The sequence below is a fragment of the Ruditapes philippinarum genome, unplaced genomic scaffold (genome assembly GCF_026571515.1).
Source record: "Ruditapes philippinarum isolate M1 unplaced genomic scaffold, ASM2657151v2 ctg12127_1_1_1_1, whole genome shotgun sequence".
NCBI classification, from domain to species: Eukaryota; Metazoa; Mollusca; class Bivalvia; order Venerida; family Veneridae; genus Ruditapes; species Ruditapes philippinarum.
Genome location: NW_026863910.1, coordinates 10,323 through 35,983, shown reverse-complemented (window position 1 = coordinate 35,983; position 25,661 = coordinate 10,323). Strand labels below are relative to the sequence as shown.

The 25,661-nt window shown below is 32.7% G+C and overlaps 3 protein-coding genes across 4 annotated transcripts; 2 read left to right on the top strand and 1 right to left on the bottom strand.

Annotated features, from left to right (window-relative positions):
- Window positions 1–8,306: 8,306 nt before the first annotated feature.
- LOC132723799 (acyl carrier protein, mitochondrial-like) lies at window positions 8,307–20,111 on the bottom strand. 2 transcript variants are annotated; one of them, XM_060708585.1, is made up of 5 exons: window positions 19,914–20,111; window positions 12,333–12,449; window positions 11,190–11,277; window positions 9,770–9,893; window positions 8,307–8,549 (listed from the first exon to the last, which is right to left on the bottom strand). In XM_060708585.1, the coding sequence occupies exons 1-4, from the start codon at window positions 20,073–20,075 to the stop codon at window positions 9,799–9,801; spliced, it is 462 nt and encodes a 153-aa protein (XP_060564568.1). In that variant the 5' UTR covers window positions 20,076–20,111; the 3' UTR covers window positions 8,307–8,549; window positions 9,770–9,798. The 2 variants fall into 2 exon arrangements, with proteins under 2 accessions (XP_060564568.1, XP_060564567.1); XM_060708584.1 differs by lacking the exon at window positions 12,333–12,449 and adding an exon at window positions 12,190–12,306 and having other exon boundaries at window positions 19,914–20,110.
- Window positions 20,112–21,851: 1,740 nt separating this feature from the next.
- Window positions 21,852–23,918, top strand: LOC132723800 (uncharacterized protein K02A2.6-like). The gene has a single exon (XM_060708586.1). It carries the CDS (start codon window positions 21,852–21,854, stop codon window positions 23,916–23,918), a length of 2,067 nt encoding a protein of 688 aa, XP_060564569.1.
- Window positions 23,919–24,682: 764 nt separating this feature from the next.
- LOC132723797 (uncharacterized protein K02A2.6-like) lies at window positions 24,683–25,327 on the top strand. The gene has a single exon (XM_060708583.1). It carries the CDS (start codon window positions 24,683–24,685, stop codon window positions 25,325–25,327), a length of 645 nt encoding a protein of 214 aa, XP_060564566.1.
- The last annotated feature ends 334 nt before the right edge of the window (window positions 25,328–25,661 follow it).

Below are 25,661 nucleotides of genomic sequence, written 5' to 3'. Positions count from 1 at the left end.
ATTCTGAGAATCCCAGGTTTGAGCAAAGGTCAGGCTGCAATTTTTTTTTTCACTTTGTTTCATTTGGCAACAAATGGAGGACATGATGCTGATAAACAGCTGAGCAAATTCACACTGTATTCAAGAAATTTGAGAATGGGATTGGCAAGGGAGTAATGGTATATTTGAATGTAAATTAAACTGTTTAAGTAATAAAATGTTAACGTGTCATCATAAGTAGATGTAGTCCCATATATCATGTTACAGGCTTGTTATAGTTTATGTTCCTCAAATTGCTTTGCATGGATGCAAAAATATCTCATACCGACATCATATTTAGAGGACTAGGATTAAGTAGGAAAATATAATTCTTAGTGAATTGTTTATTGCCAAAACTACAACCATTGACAACAGTACAGTTATGTTTATGTTGTATACAGGTGTACTTGTCTAACTAGACGTACTTTGCCATGAAATATCCTGCTATTTTGTTAATGGGCAATATAGCGAGATTCAGACACAGAATGAAATTCAGACTCTTAACTTTAAATCAGCTGTTAAATAGCACGTCAACAGGTCAATAGGCAAAGCAGGATTTTTTAAGTGGACTGATTAACTATCTATTTCAAATATTACAGTTAACATGTTGAGAAGAATATGCGCAAATGTACCTGAAATGATATTCACTATTTTAATAATCAAATATTGTATTTCAGTAGTTAAATTAATGTTTTCCTCTATCACTTACAATTCACGCTTCCTAGCGATAATGTAAACAAATATTGTATTGGCGTGCTTGAATGAAATATTTTAGAACAATTCTTATTTCAATCGAACGATTTATATTGTATTCTTTTACTGAACCATTTCTTGCTTGCGTGAAGATACGTGAAGATACAAAACAATTAATAAAACACTAAACGATTATATAATCAAAGTGCTGCAGCACTGAATGCGACGGACATGCAACCGGAGAGACATTAAGGTTTTTTAGAAAAAAAACAAACACAAAAGATATATAACAGAGAAAATTTGTTCCATACAAGCTCGAGATTTGTAGAGCAATATATTTTATGTGTCCAATCTGATATAAATCAGATTTTCTACTTGCACAGAATGAAATGTATGCCTAAAAACTCTGGTCAAACTTGTAAATCAGTGTCCTTATCGATTTATTCCAAGGAATGATATGTAAATAGAAAAAAACTGTCAACGAAATATTTCTAAAATAAAACCATGCAAATTAACTTCAAGCATAATACATTATACATGTGAGAATGTTATTTAGAATTAATCGTGTTATATCATAGTGGGCATATAGACAATAAAATATACATAGATGTAGAGGCCAGAGCACATCGTTTTTATTTTAATTTAAATGTCAGTTAAGCTGTCCTTTTCAATTTCACACTAAATTCCATTTTCAACTTGTTTGCTTCTTACAATTGTAAGTATTGCATGTAAGCAAAGTAAGTATCCGCTGGTTTATTACATGTATAATGTGTACCCCCTAATCGCCTGCAGGTGAAGCAGAATCTATTTTTAGAATAGCGAATGTTAACTCATATCGTGACCTAGAAAAATATGTAAACAAACCACAAGAATCGGAAGTAGAACTGATATTATAACTTCCTTCAATAAAGATTACCATGAAAGACTACATGGTAGTAAAGTGTTGAAAAAACTCTCTTGTTACATGCATTTTCAAAAATAGATATTTATACTAACCATTATACTGTATCTAATTTATTAATAACTGCTGAATATTCAGCTAAAACCGCGGTATGAGTCACGAAAATAGTTCTTCTTTTATTAATGCGCGAGTTATTCTAGAGACACGAAAAACTTTTGATTTGTTAATAATAATGTTTTGTATAATGTAGAAATATTAATTTCCTACTAATAATTTCTTGGAACTCAGAGCTTACACCTTTATTATAGTATGATTTGCTGTCCTACTTTTTCGACAGCTGTAAATCGTTTCGGCAGTAATTTGCATATTGCGCAATAATACTACGGGACTACAACGTTTTTATCAATCAAATACGTTCATATTTTTACTTGGATAACTTAATTTGAAATTGAAAAGGCTAAATATGGAAGATTTTAAGATATCCCGACAAAGTATGTGAGTTTTAAAGGATCAAATTCATGTACTATTTCTGGGCTGTTATTCGGTTGATGACACTTTGCGCGATTGTAGCAGACGAAATCCCATGTGTAGATGACCTAGCTCTGAACGCGCCTGAGGGCGCGTACGTCGCAAAAAGATAACTGTTGTCACTAAAAGTTAATATATTGTTTATATGAATTGTTAAATGTTTGTTATATCACATCTATAATTACTTATTAGTATCTGGGAATGTATAATTATACGTTCCTGCCACAGGTGCTAGTAACACTGATTTGACCTAAAATGTGTTTGACCTTGTTATTTATAGAATAAAATATCAGTATATTAAAAAAAAAAAAAAAAAAAAAAAAAAAAAATTTTTTTTACTGTTACTGTATAGATCTATTATTATAGACTATAATAATATAACAGTGAAAAAAAAATATTTTTTTTTTAATATATTGATGTTTTATTGCATAAATAACAAGGTTAAACACATTTTAGGTCAAATCAATGCCACTAGCACCTTTGGTTCCTGCTTGTATTCATCCCCCTCTTTCATCTTTTTTCTCGTTTTTTTCTACATTCTACACATGCATTGGCTGTTAGTTTTCAATTTCAATCTATTTACAATCCAAACCATGAGTGCATCAACAATGTGACAATTATAATGTAACAAGAAGCGCCGCAATGCGACGAAAACCAGGTTTTCAACGACCTAGTTTTGATGTGACAGCAATCAATAGGTCAAAATGCACTGAAGTTATTGAGTAGATACTGAAAATTCTATTGTAAGCAAATTACCTTGACCTTGCTCCCAGATATCTGAGTGGCAATCCAAAGCTGCCACTCAGCAAGTTCGGTGTCAAAAGGTCAAAGCAAACTCAAGTTATAACATGAAAACTAAATGCATTAACCTTGATCACAGACACTTGGGTAGCAATCCCAAGCTGCCTCTTGATATAAGCTACCCATTCATCAAGTTTGGTGTCAATAGGCCAAAGCAAACTCAAGTTATTGAGCAGAAACTGAATTTCTATTTTTAGTCACAGTGACCTTGACCTTGATCAAAGACACCTGGGTAGCAATCCCAAGCTGCCTCTTGATATAACCTATCCATACACCAAGTTTGGTGTCAATAGGCCAAAGCAATCTCAAGTTATTGAGCGGAAACTGAATTTCTATTTTTAGTAACAGTGACCTTGACCTTGATCACAGACACCTGGGTAGCAATCCCAAGCTGCCTCTTGATATAAGCTATCCATACACCAAGTTTGGAGTCAATACGCCAAAGCAAACTCAAGTTATTGAGCAGAAACTGAATTTCTATTTTTAGTAACAGTGACCTTGACCTAGATCACAGACACCTGGGTAGCAATCCCAAGCTGCCTCTTGATATAAGCTATCCATACACCAAGTTTGGTGTCAATAGGCCAAAGCAAACTCAAGTTATTGAGCGGAAACTGAATTTCTATTTTTAGTAACAGTGACCTTGACCTAGATCACAGACACCTGGGTAGCAATCCCAAGCTGCCTCTTGATATAAGCTATCCATACACCAAGTTTGGTGTCAATAGGCCAAAGCAAACTCAAGTTATTGAGCGGAAACTGAATTTCTATTTTTAGTAACAGTGACCTTGACCTAGATCACAGACACCTGGGTAGCAATCCCAAGCTGCCTCTTGATATAAGCTATCCATACACCAAGTTTGGTGTCAATAGGTCAAAGCAAACTCAAGTTATTGAGCAGAAACTGAATTTCTATTTTTAGTGACAGTGACCTTGACCTAGATCACAGACACCTGGGTAGCAATCCCAAGCTGCCTCTTGATATAAGCTATCCATACACCAAGTTTGGTGTGAATAGGCCAAAGCAAACTCAAGTTATTGAGCGGAAACTGAATTTCTATTTTTAGTAACAGTGACCTTGACCTAGATCACAGACACCTGGGTAGCAATCCCAAGCTGCCTCTTGATATAAGCTATCCATACACCAAGTTTGGTGTCAATAGGTCAAAGCAAACTCAAGTTATTGAGCGGAAACTGAATTTCTATTTTTAGTAACAGTGACCTTGACCTTGATCACAGACACCTGGGTAGCAATCCCAAGCTGCCTCTTGATATAAGCTACCTACATACTAAGTTTGGTGTCAATAGGACAAAGCAAACTAAAGTTATTGAGCGGAAACCAAAAGTTGACGCCCGCCCGCCCGCCGACTTCGGCATTACAATAACCCGGTTTTCGTTGAAAACCTGGTTAATAAAAAAACAAACTGACTTATCCTACATAGTGTATATGTACATAGCGAGTAGGCCAGGGTTCCCACTGTTTGACATTTTCAAAATTTAGCTAAGGACTTTTCCAGGACCTTTTTTAATTTTTTAGGACTTTTTTTTTTTTAGGAAATTAAATTTAAAGCTTTTTGATTTCTTTTGTCCTATGAATATTCATGGCAATGTTTAGAACAACATTTAAGTACAATGTACACCTTTTCAACATAATACATGTTATTCATGAAATAATCAAACAAGTTTTACACTACTGCAATACATTCAGTGTCTATGATTAATGAAATTTACTTTGTGACTGCTACTGTTTTTGCAGGTTGTTTTTGGTACTTTTATCTCACCTGATATTTTACCTCAGTCCACTAAGGCTGCATGGAATGGCAGAAACATGTCAAAATAAAGGTCCTGTCATAAACGCCCTATGAACACATCTGCAGATGTTTCTTAATTCATAATTTCATGTTTAAATGTTGAAGTCTGCTCAAGTCCTTGCTAAGGGGCTACAGGTATCTTTAGATTTGGATTTTTCAGAGATAATGAATTATTTTGTGTGAAAATATCTTGCTAGATTATATGTAGTTGCAAGGTACTAGCAAGTTCTTGAAACAATAGTCTGTTTTCTCCATTTAAGTTGGAAAGTCATCATGTAACCTGAATACTGTGTGGTTGTTATTTCAAATACAAACAAGAGCTTGTAACAGAGTTACCAACGTGAAGTTTTACATGAAGCACACAATTGTGCTATTTCAAAAGATTGAGGTATAGATCTGGACTTTCAGTTCAAAATTTTGATCAATGCTACATCTGCACATGCAAGTAACAATAAATTCATAATGAAATAACTCCTCATGTGTCAACAGAAATACATTTGTTTATTATATACTTATAAATGAAATATTGAGAAATATTGATGAAATAAAATGCGTATTTTCATTTTCCGTATTTTCACTGTAAAAATTTATTTTTCACTGCAGTGAAACATATTTTCCGTATTTTCACTGGTGTCTTGCCGGACTACTTTCTTTTAAATTCTGCCAGTACACAAAATTTAAGGGGAAGTCTTTCAAATTTTAATGTCAAAAAAGAGAAAAATGTATATAATAAACAGAAAATTCAAGTTTTTTCTATAAATACAAGATTTATTTTCATCTTGTGGCATGAAAATTACCATATTTCACTCGTGGCTACCGCCACTCATGAAATATTTATTTTCATACCACTCGATGAAAATAAATCATGTATTTATAGAAAAAACTTGAATATCCTCTATATAGTTTTTATCACTATTTCAAAGCCACAAAATGTGACAAATACAAAATCAGTACAGGGTATGGTCTATTGCAGGATATATTTTGTGTCCAGTCTGTAACTTTTTCATTGATCAAGGTATGTGTATCATTTATTCTCAAATAGACAATGTTGACTTTTAATCACCAAGTGTGACATTGACATTAGAGGAAGGGGTCCTGATGTTGCACACAACATTTTGTCTTTTTATAACATACATTTGTGCCAAGTTACAGTCCTGTATTTCAAATTCCTCTGATAAATGACTTAGTTATGGACCGGACACAAAAGTTTGACGGACAGAGCCTATTTCTATATCCTTCTTTTTTCTTTGAAAAGGCGGGATACAAAGTTGAACGAGCAGTAAAAATGTATATAATAGGCTTTTATTAATTATACTTTCATTTTCATTCTTTGTTTTATTAAAATGTATCTAACTTATGAAAAGGCATGCTTGTCCCTGCAAGGGATTACCATCGAGGACTTCCTTAACCAGTAAGGCATACAAGTAGCCAATGAACCAACCTTTACTCCTATGCACAAATGTACCATAATATAGATATTATGAAATTTTTACAGATTGAGTGCTGCCAAAGAGGGACAATATATCCCCTAACACATATCATTTCAATGATATTTTTGAGTGGTTTGTGTTGAAAAAAAAATCATGTATTAAATTGCTATGAAAGATGGAAGAGACCTCTTCTGTACATTATTTAAGGCACTTAAAGCAATTTGAGTAGAATCACTGACATTCTATAAGCTAGCTGTATAGTTTTCACCCATGTTAAATCTGACAGTGCTTGTGCGGCTTGAACCTGTTTGAAGTTAGTGACCTTAATCACTCAGCCAAATAAGCCCCTACATTGATGTAATAAAACATACTTTAGTACTAACAAATTCCATTAATTTCAACTGAATAAACCTCTTAAAGGAAGCAGCAGATTTTATTCTTTTTTGTTTTGGTTGGGTTTTACATCACATTAACGGAGTAGAGCTCATAAATCAACTTTTCAGCTTTACTGGTGAGAAAAACCTCAGGTGCTCCTCCATGCATTATTTCTGGCCTAAACAGGCACCCTGAGTAGAACCATAGCAATCAGTAAGCTACATGTAGCTTGATAGCTACCTCACATGTAAAATTCTAAGTCCCAAATGGGCGGTAAGGGACAAGTTCCTATAGAGGGTATTAATCTCCATCAACAAGAACTGTCGGAGGAAAGTAAGGCTCGACTATTCAAAAAGTTGTCACAAGGGTGTTTTATAGAGTATAATAATGCTTACCTATGAATACATAAAATTGACTGAAAAGGTACAAAGGCTTGTTATTAAGATGTTTTATCAAGTAAATCACTGCTTTATTATTATAAATGCATAAAACTGTCCCAAAAAAGGCACAAACCCTTCAGTAGTTATGGAGATAACAGCTTACAAGCAAAACTTTACCATGAATTTTTAAGTTGAAAAAGGGGAGAAAAATCAGCCTAAGTGCAAGATAGAATTATGGATCTTGGTCAGTGACCTACAATTATGACCCTAAATGCATATGTGAGGTTTTAAATAAATATCTTCGATGGTTATTGAGATATGTAAAACTTGCATGTAAACATTAACCAAGAGACTAAGTAGAAAAGGGGAGATAAATCAGCCTAAATGCAAGAAAGAGTTATGGAACTTGGTCAGTGACATACAAATATGACCCTTCATGCATATGTGAAGTTTCGATAGTTATTGAGATATGTAAAACTTACATGTAAACATTAACCAAGAGACTAAGTAAAATAGGGGGAGATAAATCAGCCTAAATACATGACACAGATATGAGTGCTATTCAGTGATCATTATTTATGACCACAAATATACATATGAAGTTTCAAGTTTGTATCTTTAATAGCAAAACTTGCATATTACACTTAACCAAGAAAAGGAGATTTTTTTTAGTACAAAAGGGAGCATAATTCAGTCAAAATACATGGCAGAGTAATGAATCTTGAGATGTGGCCTTCAATTATGACCCTAAGTACATGTGTAAAGTTTGAAGTAAATATCTTTGAAGACCTTTAACCAAAATTTTTAAGTTTCAAATGCAAATATTGCAGGCAGAATTATGCAACTTTGCAAACTGATGTACATTGTTACTATAAAAAAGTATTGTAAATTTCAATTGAATATCTCAAGCAATAATTGAGATATTTGACTTTAAAAAAAACTTTAACCAAATTTCTAAGTTAAAAGGGGCATAATTCTGTACATATTGTAGGCGGAGTTATCCAACTTGTAAATCTGATGTACATTGTTACTATAAATAAGTATTGTAAGTTTCAATTGAATATCTCAAGCAATAATCCAGATATTTGACTTTACAAAAAACTTTAACCAACGCGGACACCGGGGCGACTACAATAGCTCTCCATATTCTTCGAATAGTCAAACTAAAAATAACTAAACTAGACTAGTCTAATTTATTATCATCATGTATCATATTCCAAAGTCAGGAAGTCTTTCAAAGGTTTAAAGCAGAATTTCTCTTGATGAACTGTCTTTGCACACCAAAATAAGTTAATACCAAAGACACTTATAACACTCTGGATGTATAAAAACACTTCAGAAATATTATTGAGTAAAAAGAGCTAAAAAATGAAATAATACAATTTATTCAAATCTCTAACACTGATTCATACATGTAATAACTTGGCATACTATACATTATCAACATGTACTGTTACTTTCCTGTAATTGTTCAAAATATCTCTGGAATATTTTACACTTTATCTGTGGTTTTTTATAGTTTTTTTTTTTAATTGAAATAGTGATAACTTTGATTGAACATTCTTTTATTGTTTTAGCATGAAGATCTTCAAACTTGTAATACACACAATATCTGAAAATATACAAAAGATATTATCATATCTCATGGTTGATGCTGAAAAGTTGCACAAATTTAGAACTTACTCTATTGTTCTGTTACCTGTGGCGCCTTAAACCATAATGCTTCTTTCATTACTCATTTTATCACACACCCGTGCCGATTTTGCGACTCCGTAAATATGGTATTGCACGGCCGTGCATATATTTTGACATGACGTCATTAGCCTTATACAAACATAGTGTAAAGACGCGCTAAATGTTAGCTTTATACTATAGGCGCGTCAATGAAAAATGACTCTTATTTCACTTTAAACGGTCTTATTTTTGGTATTTGATAAATAGAATATTAAATTCGTGTAAGTTCATTACTGAATTTATTGCACACGATGAATAAAATAATATTATGCTCGCCAGAGGCTCGCATAATATAATTTTATTCAACTCGTGCAATAAATTCAATATTGAACTTACACTCATTCAATATCCTCTATATATTAAAACTCAAAAAATAAACACCAAGCAAAAACAAACAATAAGTAAACAACAACAAGAGAGCCATGGCCCATGGTAGCCACTAATTGCTTACCTGAGTATAATTATTAAATCTATTAAACATACATGTATATTCATTCTTATAAAATTTGACAAATTGACAATGTTTCCAGATGGATTGCATTGTTTTTCTGGATTTGACCTTGTGACCTTATTTTGTCTCAAGGTTATCAAACTTTAATCTTGTCAAAAATATAAATAAAATGCAATGTCCTTTCCACATTACATCATCATATAATCTGTCAAATTGTTATAATAAGTATTTTACACGGTTTAATTGCTTCTTTCTTCATAATTTTTATAACTAATTTCATAAATTTCCAAAGCTACTATTATGGATGCTATAAACTTCATTTAATGTCCAATGAATGTGATGTTATAATTATGTATCAATATAAATATGTACCATGTACTCCTGTTTAAATGCACCTAGAGTGATGTCTTTTGCAAAAAGACAAATATTTTCCAATACAAGATTAAACACATCCTTTCCTACTATTCAAAACACTTGCTCCCAATGTCATTTAAGATAGCTTTGGCATGTACTCCCCTCCCCTTTTTGAATACTGTACTTTTAGCGGAGCAAATTAAAGAGCTTTAAAGCATTAAAATGGGGTATATAAATAAAATGTAAACAAATTAAGAAATGGCTGTAAGGATAGAATTTATTTGTCTACTTACCAATAACAAAAATGTGACGCTTTTATTTTTCATTCATCATACACATCTTCCTTATCACATACATACTGTACTATAGATTCTGGCGTCATAAGACGGTCTGCATCTTGGTCAGGTATTTCAAATCCTTTTATGAAAGAAAAAGGCATACCATTATAACTATCATAAATCAAAGAACAGGAATTAGTTATCATTCAATAATACATAGATAATTTGATCAATTTCACATGAAAACCTGTCCCTGATGTTGTGAAAACAATACTAAATAATTGGAACAAAAATAAGTTACGGCTAGTTTATACCGCTATGCAGATACTGCAATATTATACCACTATGTAGATAGATAATCAGTGTTGACATGCATTATCCAGGTGTGGCCCAGTAAAAATATGAGGGCCAAATATATGTAAAAGGAATTATCGGTTGTAATTAAGTAAGTAAGGTATGGTAAAGTAAGTAAATAACTAATGTTGCATTCTGTACATGTAATAGCTTTAAATGGTTTATGATAGAAAGATAATTGAATTAGCAAGTGCAAAATCTTTAAACAATTGGTTGCAACATCAAATTGGCAGATATTGTAATATCGGAATAGAATCAATCTTGCAGATTTACATACATCATTTCTCAACATATATTATAAAACAATCAAATATGCATTTAAAAGGGTAACTAAAATCCTTTACAAAAATAACAAAATACTGACAACTTAACCAAATTCAATAATTTGATGTTGGTCAAGGTCATTTCAAGCTCAAGTTCAGTTCACCTGATTAGAATGTCTTGTCCAAAAGGTTGCTTTGTCTAGGTATGAAGATAATCCATACATTAATTACTCAGTTATAGTCAACTATAGCAAATGTCAACGAAAATTCAATAATTTAACCTTCAAGGCAATAAATGAGTCAAGGTCAATTTAAATAAGATATGCATGAAGGTCACCCTAAAGATTGTTGTGTCTTAATAGGAATTCAATTCATTTAATAATAACTAAGTTATAGCCACTTACAGCAAAATAGAAAATTTCAATAATTTGACCTTTACAGTCAAGGTCATTTATAGATGAAGGTTAAGGTCTCTCTGGTAAACTTGAAGGTCTATTCTAAAAGATTTGTTGTGTTCAAGTTTGAAGACAATCCATATAAAATAACAAAGTTACAGTTTCTAATAGCAAAAATCAAGCAAAATTTTGATATTTGACCTACAAGGTCATGGTCATTTATGAATGAAGGTCAAGTTTAGTCTGTTCGACATGAAAGTTTTATCAATAGTGTTGTGGCCAAGATTGAAGACAATACAAAGTTATGATGATCATTAAATTTTGCAGACAGCAATTGAAACGCCGACATGACTGTAACTACACCTCTATTTTTTCCTTTGAAAAAAAAAGTGAACTAAAAATGATCAATGAATCTGAACATACCAAATTCATCTTCCATTGCCATGATAACTTCTACAACATCTAAACTGTCCAATCCTAAATCATTCATAAAGTGTGAAGTCAATGACAGCTGGAAAAGAAATCAGTTTATACACTTAACATATACATAATTATAAAACATTATTTAATTAGTATACAAGTCATGGTCATTCACAACAGAGTAATAGTAGTTAATTTAGAACTAATACTAAAATATAAAATATTTATAATCATTATACGAAGTTAGATTCAGACAACATATTTACAAGGTAAAAAATTTAATACAAAGACCTAAAATGATACCACAATTAATTGTTATGAGATTTAAACAACATATTTAGAAGGTAAAAAATTAATATACAAATGCAGAGCCTAAAATTATTACCACAATCTACTGTTATACCTATTATTAAAAAAAAAATTGTATAAAAAGAACTATGATAAAACATCAAAATCAAGTTAACTGGCAATACACATGTTCCATTTTTCCTAATGAAAGATAACAGGTTTGGAAGGCTGGCAATATTTTTCTCTGACAAAATAATTTTCAACTTATTCTCAGACTCAAAATCATCAGAGCCCTGATACAGGGTTTATGCTGTGGTGAAAAACTCTTATCAATGTTCAAGTGTTTTGTGCAATGCCCAATCATTAAAATTACTAGAACTAGCACATAGCAGTATTACTAATTGTTAAAAATAATTTGACAGCTTTATTAACTTTGCGTAAGTATATTTGTCAAAAGGAGAGATATGGTTCTCTAACTGACAACATATTTCTAAACTTACAGATGTTTCTATAATTTTCATACTTGTCCAATGAAATAATTCATTAATTCAAAGCATTTATTAACAGAACTAAAGTCCTTTTTACATAGATTGTTTTCAAATTCATCAATACATGTCCTCTATTCAATTTAAGTAAGAATTTACTTGCAGAAATAAGTTCAAAGTATGACAGATTAACTTTTTGCAATCAATTGAAAATCTGAACAAAAGTGTACCTTTTCGGGATCAACTTTATCATAAAGTTGCAAAACGAGAATGACTCTTTCTTTAACATGAGATATTGTGAGAGCTGGCTTCTGACCATAATATCGAGGGTTTTGAATTGCAGTTTTCTGAAAAGAGAATAAAAAAGTAGTACCTTTTCTGCATTAACTTTATCATAGTCTTTACACACTTGCAATACTCTCCACTTGATCTCATCTTCTGTCAATCGTTTTACAATATATGGTCTGTACAACAACTTGCAGGTACCATTCTATACCAGAAAAAAATATAACTGATTTTATGATTGGTTTGGATGTTATTACAAGCGCAGAGAGCTAAATATTGGAAAAGCAATTCAATGTTCAAGAAATATATCTATCTGTTCAATGAAATAAAACGCTTCTCTTTAGCTTTCAGCGTTATTTATTTTCTTATAATATTATCAACCATACTAATTCTATTTCAATATGATAACCAAGGCTTTTTTTCAAAGGGCCTTTTAGAAATATGGCTGGAAAATACCCTGATATCTCTAACATTTATTTTATCAATTTAACAGTCAATGAATTTAAGATTTTGAATTTACTAGCCCAAATACCAGTTTTTAATTTATTCTACTAAATTTTCTTAAAATTTTCACTGGCCATGGGCCACCGGGCCAGTGCTAAATTTGATGACTGATTTAACAAATTCTTTAAATTATTGATTAAATAAAAGCAATTTAACTAATTGTACAATGTATATCAAATCAAGGGTAAATGCATTTATCACTGTGAACTTGTAACAGTTTAAGACAAGAGCCGACAGATAGAGGGCCAACTGGCCATTTCTCTATTTATTTTAATACGAATCCTGCAAGAATGTGCTGAATTTTTCTCATTGCTTAATTTTAACTAACAATGGTATTATAATAACATTATTAATTAATTATTAACAAATTACAAGTCCTTACACATCAATTTTCTACAATAAGAAAGAATGAAAATCATGCTTGAAGTTGAGTAATAGGTCTTGAAATGTGATCTGAAGTTTTGACTGAAATGAATATATCTTCTACATTAAATGAAATATGAAGCTTCACCTAAATTAACACCTTACTCAAGTTGTTTTCTAGTTTCTAGGGTTGCAACCATTCACCAAATGTTTGTTTCAATTTCAAGCACCCTGATTTGATTATTTTCAATTAATTTCATGTGTCCTTAGTTGACAATTCTGCTTATTTGCTATAACAGAGAGTGACTCTAAACATAGTGTTTTGCATTTCTTTCGTTGTATAACCAGTTTTTCTTTCAAAGCGCGTTTTTGACGCATTTTTTACGGCCTTGACGCAATGAGATCAATCTGTGCGTTTCCAGTGACGCGTTAATTTATTCTCCATTAATTAATTTACAGTAAACCTCAAATTATGACAGTTTCAAATCCATTGCAAACTATTTAACAAATTTAAATTCAAATCATACACTGCTTTGATTTTACAACTTAATACCTTTCAATTTAAAGGGACTCCACTGAGGTTTTTTGACATGGAAATAATTCTTTTGAGATTATTACTCTATTTGATTTAGATCTATACTAATAACTTAGGTGCAAAATTTCAGATCATAAGCCCGCTCCGTTTTTCCAGAATAATTATTATAATAGTGAAAAATGACCCAAAATTGAAAAGCGTTTGAACGCTTTTCACTCCAATCGGACTTAGAATAGCACAAACGTATGATTTTCAATGTGTTTCTTGTATATTTCTTAGTTATGTTTTTAAATATTTCTGTTTAAAGTGCTCATGTTTATCTATGTGAAAAATTTAAATGTTATGTTTTAGGCTTATAAACCTCATTGGAGTTCCTTTAATTATCCGTTTATCAGACAAAAATTCTCTTTCATGCACCCAAGAGGACAATATAATTATATCAAATTATTGTCCACTGTCCACTTTTCTATCAATTAATTATCCAATTTTCAAAACAAACTTGTATGTACTACACAACCCTCTTGTGTTACACATTTCACAGTACTGCTAGTGATGTAGCTTTACGATCAAATATGGAAAAGGATGATGCAACTGTGTAAACAACTGCCTTGCTGATAAAAATTTAAGTTGTCAGTACATATTAAGCTGCATGAATTACAGTAGCTAACTGGGGGTAATTAAATTCATTAAAGAACTTTTTCTTCTATTTATAGATTCTTCAAATTATTTTTATGCAACATTTTCTTTTCTATTCATCTATTATTTTCAATGGCTGAATGAATGATAGGAAAGAGGCTAATAAAATGGAGGTTCCAGTTCTTTTATATACTTCTTGGTTAGGCTATAGAAAATAAATTCCCAGATTCTCATCCCCGCCCGCCCGGCAAAAATCTCTCCGCCTGAACGATTTTTATTTTCAAAAAAAAAAAAAAAAAAAAAAAAAAAAAGGCACAAAAGTTTATATCTAGAACTTAACATTTGATTACCACATGTAGAACTTAACATTTGATTACCGTGTACAAATGCCGAGGACTGAATGTATATAAGTGCATGATTATTATCTGTGCGGCCGAAAGTCCGTCGGCCTCGGTCCTGGCTGAATAAAAATCGGATCATGCGGTCCGAGATAATTTTCTTACTGCCAATCCTCGGGTTCTAATAAAATTTCAAAGAGCTAAGGATAACCAGTTTTGACAGTTAAATAGAAATTTGATAAAGAACTTTAATTGACCCACAGAAGACCAATTTTTGACAAGTAAGATTAACAGCTGTGAGCTTGTCTTCATAAACAACATCGGTAAATTTTGCCGTAAATTACAAATTTGGATTTATTTTTTACAATGCCTTTTTAAGATAGAGAATGAATAATCATAAAATATTTAATCTGATAAAATCAAAATCAACAACAACTAGAATTGTGAATGGCCATGCAGGAAACAGGTTTTTTTTATTTGTCACATATTTTGCGATGCCGTTTTTTTTTATGGGTAATTCTCTGTACTTACTAAATACCAAATTTTCAATAGGTTATTTGCTATTATGTTTGCTATGTGATATATAAATAGGATTTTCTTTTTTGTGTAGCTTTATTGGTTGATTGATTAATTTTGAACAGACTTCACTCCAGACAAAAGTAATATTGATAGACATAGTATATCTTTATTCAACTCTTTTATAAATTTAGAATGTCTTATTTTGTAACAATACAAGTATGTACTTATTTTGTAACAATACAAGTATGTATTGGTTAATATTTTGTCCAAACATCAATTTGTTTAATGTCAGAATTTGAAAGGCTCAATAAAACATGTAATAAAACAATCAAGATATATTATCATGTTGCTTCTATTCTCAATCTGAATCTATATATTTTACATACACACAATATAAGCACCTAAATAGCTTATAATAGAACTAATTCTCAAATATTGACCTCCTCGCATGTAATTCAAGACCGAGAATGGAAAATAAAAAATAGAAAATAAAATCCACCCACCCGCCCCATTTTTTTCCAAAATATGGATGAGAATTAGTTATTTATTTTCTATTGCCTTAATAAAATAAATGGTTTGGCATGACCCTCAAAATTTTCAATGACCCCTAAAATCTGATGCAGGGGATCAAAAATGACCCCCAAAAAATTGGAGCTGGAAGAAACACTGTATAACCATTATCTTAACCTATTTGACTTTTTATTACCAATAGTGTTTCTGAAAGTAAAAAGTGGTCTATAACAATCTTAATGAAACAAATATCACAATAATATGACAAGTACACTTGCAGATCTGATACTAAAAATATATCAACATCAGTGCCTTCTTTTCATGTATTGCATCAGAGTCTTTCAAATTGAATATTCTGGTTGAAACCAGTTTGTTGAACTTCCCAACTTCGGACAAGACACACCAACAAAACATATCTTAAGTGTTGCTTTGTTTAATTCCTTACCCTTGCGAAACCTGAAGTGTTCCTACGCACTTTATTCAAGTTTGTTGGAGGATAATTTAGATTTATTTTTTCTTCTTTGACGTTTGAAGCAAGTCTGATTTGCACTAGTTACAGACTCAGTGATTGGATGACAAACTCAAATTAACCAATCATATGTAAAAATGTAACGCATTAAACCAGTAGACTAGTCAAAGAGGAACTCAAACTTGCATATTTTCAATGTTTATTGTTGGTTGAGAATCTAATTGAAATTGTTACAGATGACATCAGAATTTGAATCGGCGCCAACAAAACCAGGTGCAAGTTAAAAATATCAGAAATCCTGAAAACCCAAAATTTAGTATTATTTTAATTTGTTTTATATGGAAGAAGAGAGCTTTCAAGAGTGGCAAATGCCTGAACACTTGTACTGTACACAAAGCAATTTTGACATGAGCTGAAGAACTACTGTATTAGTAAAACATGTGCCTAGGAAATACAGGAATCAAGGGTTACAAAGGAATAGAATAGTTTAAAATGAATATTTGTACTATAGATGAAAGTTTTATCTGTGAATGCGTGATATACAACAATGATTTAGAAGACATGTGAAGGTTAAGGCTAAGAGATGATTGCTATATCATATGAAGTATAATGTAGATATTCAAACTTTATATGAAGTGTCTTGGGGGGGGGGTGAAGTGTCTTGCTACTATTTCACCGTAGGGAACGTGTTACAGTATCGAGTTTTTCGGTTACAGTATAGAATTTTAAAGACGGAGGATTATTTGTTGGGAAGAGAGGTAGGTGATTTTTATTCCGGTCCATACTACAAGTAGTTTAGTTTTTAAAAGATGTTTTTGTGCTTTGCTTGTAAGGAACAGAATCCGGTATCTAGTCATATATTTCTTCAGACCCTGCACCGCATATTTATCGCTATATTGTCTCATAAATATGCAGATTTGACAGTTTGAAAATTTGAATCGAGAGACCAACGCATTTTTCTGCAATTTCGACATTATTTATGCATGCCTAGAAAAAGTAAATCTGCAAAATGTTAGTCCTTTATGTTAGGAAACGTTTATAAAAGTAAATGACAAGTTAAACCTATTTTCCTGTTGGTAAAATGCGTTTGAAAAAGTAAACAATGTTACAGTATAGAGGGAGGTAATTTATGCAAGGTTACAGCATAGACCTAGCGATTTGTATCCGATTTTGTTACAGTTTATACCCAGATTTCTGTTACAGTTTAGACTTCGATATTTTCTATATAATTATACTAGGTAAAATGTATGAATGTTACATAGACTTTTAAATCTCTGTGAGCTTATTGGCCCGATGGCTATTTGTCCGTCTGTCGTACACATGTGTGTGCAATCTCATCCGCTCAGTAACTACTTGACTACATGTGATGAAATTTACATGACTTACTACCAATTAAGTTGTTCAAATGGTTTCGGTTGCAATCGGGGATACGAAAACCCAAAACATAGATTTTGAAAAAAGGCAATGTTTAAAGATCCTTCTCATCTCGAACCAAAAGCATTCAAATCAAATCATGATCATGGCGTCATTTCGAATGCTTCTTTGCTGAAGTTACGATTATTTTGTCATTATTAAATTAAAAGTCGTTTTTATTTTTAATTTCAGACTTCCTGTATAGCAGTTTTCATGTTTCTAAAAAAAAGAAAATAATATTGAAAGTTATAGAGTATAAATTAAGGTCAGACAATTACAATATATTCTCTAGTGAGCCTGATGGAGGTACATAATAGTGGCAGAGTCGGGATAAGGCCGTCGACTTCAAATCATCTTTCATTTACTGCTGTAGTTGAAATCCTATCATGACTTTGGATTGTATCAAGCTAATTTATGGAAGGTAGGTGGTTCTAGTCAGGCGCTCGTGTCTGAAATGTTTCACAAAGGGTATCTGGGGTCTTTCTTTACACTAAAGCAGGAATGTTTTCACATGACCTCAGTGTCGTTGAAACTTAAAATCCAAGAAAGCCGAACGTAACAAAATAGAGTTAAACAGAATCCCTAAAGAAATTCCAACACAACAAAATTGAAAATGTTCATGAACCCTTTTAAATACTTACAAAATACATTATGGTAGATGGAAATTCCAGCTTAGAATTTAAGGTTGCAGTATTGCTCACAAAAATACTTTTTAATCATTCTTAGGGTATTGCCTGCTTGTTAATTGTGTCTTTTGACAGCTTATCTATGGTATGCTGGCTTCATAACCTCCGATCCCCTCTCAAAATTTCCTTTTGTTTAGTTTTACTCATTGCATTCTCGTTTAGGGCACACGCAATTTTTAACCTGGGGGTAATATGCCGCTTTTCATAGAATGGCAAAAACGTGTCACATTGAAGGTTCGATGATAACCGCCATATGAACACATCCACAGATGTTAAAAAATCTGAAGTGTACCAGTTCATGTTTAATGTGAATTCTGCTGAAGCCAATATTAGGAGGCGTGAACGGTAGCTTGCAATTACCACTACCGTCCATGAACAGGTTAAATCAAACTGAGCCTGCAACATTTTCGTGTTTTCCATGTTGGACTTCTGTTAAGGATTCTTTTTTCTCTATTTTATTACTAATAGGCATTATTATAATGTGTAATGAAATCAAGCAATAATCTTTCTTCTCTCATTACAATTCGATAAAAGTTACTGTTGTTGTCGTGAAAACAGTCCTTACTTAGGACATTACTTATTCTGCAAAAAGTCTCAGTAAGAAAAATAGCAAACTATAACTTTTCTGCTGAAGAAAACAGTTATACAACCTTTCAAGAATGTATTAAATAGAAAGGTATGAGTTATTTCATAAAAATAATGGATACACAAACTTTGTTTGAAATTTGGCAAGTATCTAAACTGTAACAGAAATCTGGGTATAAACTGTAACAAAATTGGATCAACGTCACTATGTCTATGCTGTAACCCTTCAAAATTAACCTCGCTCTATACTGTAACATTGTTTATTTTTTCAAACGTATTTTACGACCAGGAAAAAAGGTTCAACTGGTCATTTACTTTTATAAACGTTTCCTAACATAAAGGACTAACGTTTTGTAGATTTACTTTTCTAGGCATGCATAAATAATGTCGGAATGGGAGAAGAATGCGATGGTCTCTCGATTCAAATTTTCAAACCGTCAAATCTGCATATTTATGAGACAATATAGAGATAAATCTGTGGTGCAGGGTCTGAAGAAATATATGACTAGATACCGGATTCTGTTCCTTACAAGCAAAGCACAAAAACATCTTTTAGAAACTACACTACTAGTAGTATGGACCTGAATAAAAAATCACCTACCTCTCTTCCCATAAATAATCCTCCATCTTGAAAATTCTATACTGTAACCGAAAAACGCGATACTGTAACACGTTCCCTACGGTGTATTTATATAACCAAAACCGAACTGAACCATTGGGACCTGAATCATGGGAATACTAATGTGGTTAGATAATGTGGTAATATGTCAAGGTTTTTGAATCAAAATTGATATGAGAAATACGCATAACACAGTCCTCAATCCAATTTGAGGGAAGTGGGCTGCTACCATTAGCAGGGGGACATTTCAGTTAATGGGGGATATTTTTCCATTTCTGGGATATCTAAGGAAATTTAAATAGAACAGCCAGCTTTTTTTAACCAGATTTTCTGTTAAAAAAATCAACAGTCGAACATCCAGTATTTCATACACGAAAAAAGTCTGCTCTTAAATCCTTATCAACTATATAATGTACTATCCGATTTACTATACTACTTCTCATAAACCGGGTGACATTGGAACTTTTGGAAAACCTTGAACAGAATTGATACCTGTGGTGCTAATAATTTTGTTGAATTTCTGCAATTGTGAATCGTTCTGTCTTCTTGTCTGCAATGGAGTAGTGAGACAGAAGATACACGTGGAAAGACGCTTCTAGCAACAGTTTGGAGGCAATTTGTTGCCCGGACCGTCTTCAGCAAGGTGGCAGCCATTTTTAGTTTTTATCGAGTAAGGGAGGCAACTTTAAGAAATAAAGCTTCAGACAACTAAATATTTTAAATGTGAACGCAACTAATTTTCAATAGACACGAAGGTGTATTTAAAAAAAAAGGAAAAAACATCATACTGATATTCTAATTAATTAAAGCCTTGAAAATTTATAAGATTGTACATTTCTACTGTATTGTAAAGATGATTAAAAAATTTATTTCCATAAAATATGAAAATGTAAAAATCCTAAAGAAATGTTCATTTGAATGAATTTGTCTCAGCACGTACTTGGGCTGACCATAAAAAATTAAACATAACAGATACAATTTTACGTTAAATTAATTTGTCATGGAAAATTAAATTGAATGATTTAACACAGACATATATACAATATATTTATTCTAATCTAATTTACGAACACCAGTCCGGGTTTCGGAAATCTCATTCAACCGACACATGTCTTATTTACCTACTTGACTATATCCGTACATATAGCTCCAAAGGGTTACTCACTGGTGTGGTTATGATGGACTTACAAAAAGCATTTGATACCGTCAATCATGATATTTTGTGTGATAAATTAGATATATAAGGTGTCAAATCTATTTCTTGGTTTAAATCATACTTGTCAGGAAGGTATCAAAAAGTAAGTATTGGTAAAGTTTTTCTGACTCAATTCCTATTACATGTGGGGTCCCTCAGGGCAGTATTTTGGGTCCTCTTCTATTTCTCTGCTACGTTAATGACATATGCTAACTAGTATCGATTCTGATTACAAGTTAATTTTATATGCAGATGATAGCACAATATTATTTTCGCATAAAGATCCAAAATTATAGCCCAAAAACTTGGAAAAGTTTTGGAACGATGCTCAGATTGGTTAGTTGATAATAAATTATCTCTACACCCGGGCAAGACTGAATGTATGCTATTTGGTTCTAAATCAAAAATTAATAAATTACAAAAAATTTCCATTTCATGTAATGATCAAACAATAAAGTCTTCGTCTGAAATTAAATATCTTGGTTTGAATACCGATTGTTACCAATCAGGAGATAAAATTGTCAAGAGCATTCTTTCAAAGGTGAATGGAAGATTACATTTTCTATACCGTTACAAAAATTGTTTATCGGAAGAAATAAAGAAACAGTTAATAAGCTTTTAGCTTAATGGGCAATCCTAGGGTAACATAGAACATACTCATTGATTAATCTTATAATTATTTTTGTTGCATTTATGTGTGTGTTTTTATCTATATGCAAGTTGATATATGTGATAATATTGTATGTGTTTATGTCTATTCCCTGAATAAATCGATACGATATTTAACTCCATGGATTTACTGTAATAAATAAACTTCATATCCTACTTTATTTTCACGTTATCACTATACGCTTGGACAGAAAATGGTACTTGTTATGATATCAAGATCAGATAACTGTTTACATGTTTAGTTGTATAGTTAGATATTCATTAATGCTATGTTATATATATGATCATGCCTCTCTGATACCTGAGTCATTCTCACTTGAGCTCTGGTCTTAACAACATGTATTAAATGGTTATAATAAATAGTAGAATAGTTTGAATCATGTTATCATCCATACAACATAACATGGTGTCAGAAGTAAACTAAAGGAATAATATTGTAATAAAAGGAATTTAATAAAAAATTATTTGGAATCGGATTTAACAAGCATTCTGGAAAGAAATTAAATTGTGCGCATCACAAACATTTAACTTTCTTCAGAGAAATCAATTAATTCTACAGCTCTACAATGGATTTAAATGGTGTACCCATACCATCAATGAACTGGGACAGTCAGAACCCTATGGAGGAGTTCAAAAAGTTAAGGCAGCATGCAGAACTTATATTTAGTGGCGCGTTAAGAGAAAAAGAAGAAGAAGTACAAGTTACTTACTTATTACTTTGGATTGGTGATAGAGGCCGCCAGATATATAATACTCTTACATTAACTGAGCCCCAAAGAAAATCAATAAAGGCAATTTCGGATGCAATTCAAAAACATCTACAACCAAAATCAAATCCTGTATTTAGCAGATACAAATTCCACAATGAAAAACAGGCAAACAGTACGATAGAACAATTCATCACACGTCTAAAAACATTAGCAAATGATTGCGCTTTTGATGCAGGGTACAGAGATGATGTCATACGAGATCAAATAGTTATTGGAATTACGTCGGAAAAAGTTCGTGAAAAACTTATCACAGAAGGTGAAGCATTGACTCTCGAAAAAGCAGTCAGGATATCACAGTCACATGAATATACACAGGCACAATTACGAGATATGACTAATTCCAATAGCATTGATGACATTCATCATAAACGACATTCCACGTCAAAACACCAAAACGAGACTGGAAAGAAACACAATCACCATTCAAGAGTTAGACAAAACCAACAGATAACAAAATGTGGAAATTGTGGACAGTCACATCACAGCAAAGATCGATGTCCGGCAAGAGGAAAACTATGCAAGAACTGCCATAAATGGAATCACTATGCAGTTGTGTGTAGGTCAAACAAAAAAGTGCATGAAATCGAAACCGGAAACAATAACAGTGACAGTAACAGTGACAGTGAATTTTGTATTGGTGCAGTTGATTCACATTCAAAGGGACATGTATTTGTTGATTTACAGATGGGCTCTAAAGGTTATTTTAAACAGTTTAAACTTGACACAGGGGCATGCTGTAACATCCTTTCTGAGGCAGATTTCAAATCCCTCAAGGTCAATACCCCCTTAAAGAAGCCAACTGTCAAACTCACTGCTTACTCAGGCACTGAAATTAAGGTTCTAGGAGTAGTAGATCTCTCATGCAGCTACAAGAAGAAATGCACAAAACTTGTAGAATTTTATGTAGTGAGAACAAACAAACCCTCCATCCTAGGTTTACAATCATGCCTTGACTTCAATTTAATTCAAATTGTAATGTCCGTAGACCAGAATGAGCAAATAAGTAAAAATTCTGTCTTGCGTGACTTTCCTGAAGTTTTTCATGGCTTTGGAAAATTACCTGGTGCTTGTTCGATCAAAGTAGATCCCAAGTACTCTCCAGTAATTCATCCTCCCCGACGCGTTCCTGTAGCTCTTCAAAGCAAGGTTAAAAAGGAACTTGATGCTATGGAAAAGGTCACCACACCAACAAATTGGGTGAATAGTATGGTCGTAGTCAATAAGCCACATTCTGATAAAGTTAGAATTGTAATTGACCCTAAAGACCTTAATAAGGCAATCCATAGGCCACATTATCCTACAAAAACCTTAGATGATATTTTGCCGCAGTTAAAATCTGCAAAATATTTCACAAAACTTGACTGCAAATCAGGTTACTGGTCCTTTGTTTTAGATGATGAATCATCATATCTAACCACATTCAACACCCCTCAAGGTCGTTATAGGTATCTCAGATGTCCCATGGGACTGAAATGCAGCCAAGATCTTTTCCAGCAAAAGATGGATGAGTGCTTAGAAGGCTTACTTGGTTGTAGTGTCATTGTAGATGACATTCTTGTTTATGGTTCAACTCGAGAAGAGCATGACATAATCTTAAGAAACTTACTTGATAGGTGCCGCCAAAAGGGCATTAGGTTAAACGAAGACAAACTTGTTGTTTGTGTCTCGGAGGTTAAGTATTTTGGTCACATCCTCTCAGCTGATGGATTGAAACCAGACCCCGAAAAATGTAGGGCTATCCAAGAGATGGAAGCGCCTAAAGACAAGTCTGAGCTTAAGACAATACTTGGCATGATAACTTATCTATCTAGATATATGTCCCAAACTTGTCCGAGATCATTCATCCACTCTCAGAAATATTAAAGAAAAGATGTCATTTTTCACTGGGATGCTCCTCAAGTTCAAGCATTTCAGAAAGTCAAAGACATACTTACTGAGTGTCCAGGCCCAGTGTTATCTTATTTGATCCAAATAAGGCACTAGTACTTCAGTCTGACAGTTCTCAGTATGGCTGTGCTTCTACTTTAATGCAAGATGGAAAACCTATAGCCTTTGCAAGCAAATCTTTGACCAACTCAGAAAGGTCATGGGCCATGATTGAAAAAGAACTCATTGCCATAGTATTTGGCATGACAAAGTTCAGACAATATATCTACGGTAGGCACATAACTGTAGAAACAGATCACTTACCCTTGATCAGTGTTGTTAAGAAATCCCTATACAGTGCACCGGCAAGATTACAAAGGCTCTTATCAGCGTTACATGGTTATGATTTTGAGTTGCAGCACAAAGCAGGCACTCAAATACCCGTTGCTGACACATTGTCTCGGAAATATTTGCCAGATACTTATCCAGAAATTTCCGAAAATACCAATATGCATGTTCACTTCATAACAAAAAACTTGCCATACACAGATCAAAACCTTAGTGAAGTAAGGTCAAAAACTGAGTCAGATCCAACACTCAGGACCTTGAAACAAATCATTCTTCAAGGCTGACCTGAAAAACGCAAATATTGCAATTCTCAAGTTCTAGAATACTGGAATTATAGAGATGAACTCACTGTTGTAGATAATATCATCTACAAAGGTCAAAGATTGATTATTCCTAAGTGTCTAAGATCTGAAATGTTAAATTTGCTACATAAAGGTCACCCAGGTCAGGAACGTAGCTTCCGCAGGGCACAAATTTCTATGTTTTGGCCTAACATTAGCAAAGACATAGTGCAGAAAGTGCAACAGTGTTCTGTATGTGCAGAGCATCAAAGGTCAAATTCAAAGGAACCCTTGGTTTCACATGAAATCCCTAAGTATCCATGGCAGGTAATAGGTACTGATGTATTTACATTAGATAACAAAGACTACTTGTTAGCATGCGACTACATGAGCAACTATTTTGAAGTTGACATGATTAAAAATACAAACAGTAGCACTATTATTAAGTTAATGAGAACTTGGTTTTCAAGACATGGTATTCCCCAGAAAATAGTTTCAGATGGTGCTAGTTATTACACATCACAAGAATTTAAAGAATTCACAACTAAATGGGACATAAAGCATGTAAGGTCATCACCTCAATATCCCCAAAGTAATGGCCTTAGTGAATCATGCGTGAAGAAAGTAAAAACATTGCTTAAAAAATGCAAGCAAGATGGAACAGACCCTTTGATAGCAATTTTAGAATTACGTGCTACCCCGCTAAGCATAGGTTATTCTCCCACTGAAATCCTAATGGGAAGACAAATATGGACATTTATACCCATGTCTGAATAGAACTTAACACCCAAAACAACAGATTTTAAGAGAATAAGGTCACTTCTTGAAAAACAAAAATGCATTCAAAAGAAAAATTATGATAAACATTCAAGGCCCCTTAAACCATTTAACATAGGAGAAAATGTTAGAATTCAGCAGGGAAAATCTTGGAATCCCGCTGTCATTCAAGAGAAATTAGACAATCGCTCCTATTCTGTAGAAACACCTGATGGTGGTCAATATATCAGAAACAGGCAACATCTAATGAAGATTATACCTGCCAAGAATAATGGCCCTCCATTAAACACTGATAACAATTCAAATTACACAGGCCATTTGTAGTAATCAAGAC